General features: G+C 42.7%; 1 protein-coding gene across 1 annotated transcript; it reads left to right on the top strand.

Moving 5' to 3' along the window:
* Nucleotides 1-317: 317 nt before the first annotated feature.
* Nucleotides 318-794, top strand: LOC107474277 (uncharacterized). The gene has a single exon (XM_016093890.1). It carries the CDS (start codon nucleotides 318-320, stop codon nucleotides 792-794), a length of 477 nt encoding a protein of 158 aa, XP_015949376.1.
* Nucleotides 795-2422: the final 1628 nt, after the last annotated feature.

Here is a 2422-nt window from a genome sequence, read left to right on the forward strand (position 1 = left end):
ACAACCTTTGCAACGATACTAACTCAAACCAAAGGGAGGAGTGTCAAGCTATCACCCTCAGAAGTGGGAAAGAATTAAAGGAATCCTCCCAGAAACCACAAGAAGAGGGCTCAAATGAAAAAGAAGCAAAGCAAGATGGAGCTCAAGATTCCATTGCAAGTTCGCAAAAAGAAGAAGGAATGCTGAGGCTAGACGCCCCAAGAGTCCCATACCCTCAGCAGTTGAGGAAGAAGGGGGATGACAACCAATTCTTGAGATTTTTGGAAATCTTCAAGAAACTACAAATCAATATACCCTTTGCTGAAGCAATAGAACAAATGCCACTCTACGCCAAGTTTTTAAAGGAGCTAATGACTAAGAAGAGAAGCTGGAAGAACAACGAGACTGTGATACTAACCGAAGAATGTAGTGCTATCATTCAGCATAAACTGCCCCAGAAATTGAAAGATCCTGGGAGCTTCCAGATCCCTTGTATTATTGGGGAAATCACAGTAGAGAAGGCTTTATGTGACTTAGGAGCTAGCATCAACTTGATGTCAGTAGCTATGATGAGGAAGATGAAGATCGAGGAGGCTAAACCAACAAAAATGGTCTTACAACTGGCAGACCGATCGTTCAAGTTCCCCCATGGCATAGTAGAAGATTTGCTGGTGAAAGTGGGAGATTTCATATTCCCGGCAGATTTTGTAGTGCTGGACATGCAAGAGGAAGCCAAGGCCTCCATCGTCCTGGGAAGGCCATTCTTAGCCACTGCTGGAGCTGTCATTGATGTCCAAAAGGGGATCTCACCCTAAGATTACACAATGAAAAGATGACAATCAATGTGTTCAAGGCCATGAGTTACCCACCAGAACAATTGGGGGAATGTATGAGGTTGGACTCACTTGAAGAGGAAGTGCAGGAGAGTTTTGAAGAGGAAGAACCTGAAGAGTTAACAGAGGAGGAGTCAACATCTAGTGAAGAGGTTGCAACAACAGAGATTCGCATACAAGGTGCACAAAAAGAAGAGAATGAAAAGATAGAGGCACCCAAACTTGAACTCAAAGCACTGCCACCCACTCTCAAATATGCATACTTAGGAAAGAATGAAAGTTATCCAGTAATCATAAACTCATCCCTCAACCAAGATCAAGAGGATGAACTACTCCAAGTATTGCGAAAGCATAAGGATGCCATTGGATGGACCCTCGCTGACCTGAAGGGAATCAGTTCAGCCATATGCATGCACAAGATACTGTTGGAAGATGATGCCAAACCATCCATTCAATCCCAAAGGAGGCTTAACCCAATCATGAAGGAAGTGGTATAGAAAGAAGTTATGAAATTATGGCAGGGGGGAGGAATCTACCCAATCTCAGACAGCCCCTGGGTCAGCCCCGTGCATGTCGTGCCCAAAAAAGGAGGAATCACTGTAGTCCCCAATGAGAAGAACGAACTAATTCCTACAAGGACCGTCACAGGATGGCGGATGTGCATAGACTACCGGAAACTTAATGAGGCTACACGAAAGGATCATTTCTCCCTCCCATTCATGGATCAGATGTTGGAAAGACTCACAGGACACGCATATTATTGTTTTCTCGATGGCTATTCAGGATACAACCAAATAGTGGTTGATCCCAGAGACCAAGAGAAAACCTCATTTACTTGCCCATATGGAGTGTTTGCCTACCGGCACATGCCATTTGGGCTATGTAATGCACCTGCGACTTTCCAATGTTGCATGCTATCTATCTTCTCAGATATGATAGAGAAATTCATTGAAGTTTTTATGGATGATTTCTAGGTATTCGGAGATTCCTTTACTAGCTACCTGAATCACCTAGCCTTGGTATTGAAAAGGTGCCAAGAGACCAATCTAGTCTTGAACTGGGAGAAATGTCACTTTATGGTGACAGGAGGAATAGTCCTTGACCATAAAGTTTCTAACCAAGGCATTGAGGTGGACAGGGCTAAGGTGGAACTTATTGAAAAACTTCCTCCACCTAGTGATGTCAAGGCAATTAGAAGTTTTTTAGGACATGCTGGCTTTTACAGAAGGTTTATTAAAGATTTTTCAAAGATAGCCAAGCCCTTGAGCAATCTCCTTGTATCCGACACACTATTTATCTTCGATGAAACATGCATGCTAGCATTCGAGAATTTAAAAAAGAGATTGTCCTCTGCTCCTATCATTTCCCCACCTGATTGGAACTTACCCTTTGAATTGATGTGTGATGCATCTGATTTTGCAGTTGGAGCAGTGTTAGGGCAGAGGAAAGATAACTTAGTCCATGTGATATACTATGCTAGTAAAGTCCTCAATGATGCTCAAAGAAACTATACCACTACTGAAAAGGAGTTGCTAGCAATAGTTTTTGCATGTGACAAGTTCAGATCATACCTCATTGGTGCTAAAGTGATTATTTTCACAGATCACACA

Source organism: Arachis duranensis, chromosome 2 (genome assembly GCF_000817695.3).
Source record: "Arachis duranensis cultivar V14167 chromosome 2, aradu.V14167.gnm2.J7QH, whole genome shotgun sequence".
Lineage (NCBI taxonomy): Eukaryota > Viridiplantae > Streptophyta > Magnoliopsida > Fabales > Fabaceae > Arachis > Arachis duranensis.

Bases quoted from the DNA above. Each gene is read 5' to 3' on its own strand.
- LOC107474277 (XM_016093890.1), top strand. From the start codon at position 318: ATGCCACTCTACGCCAAGTTTTTAAAGGAGCTAATGACTAAGAAGAGA.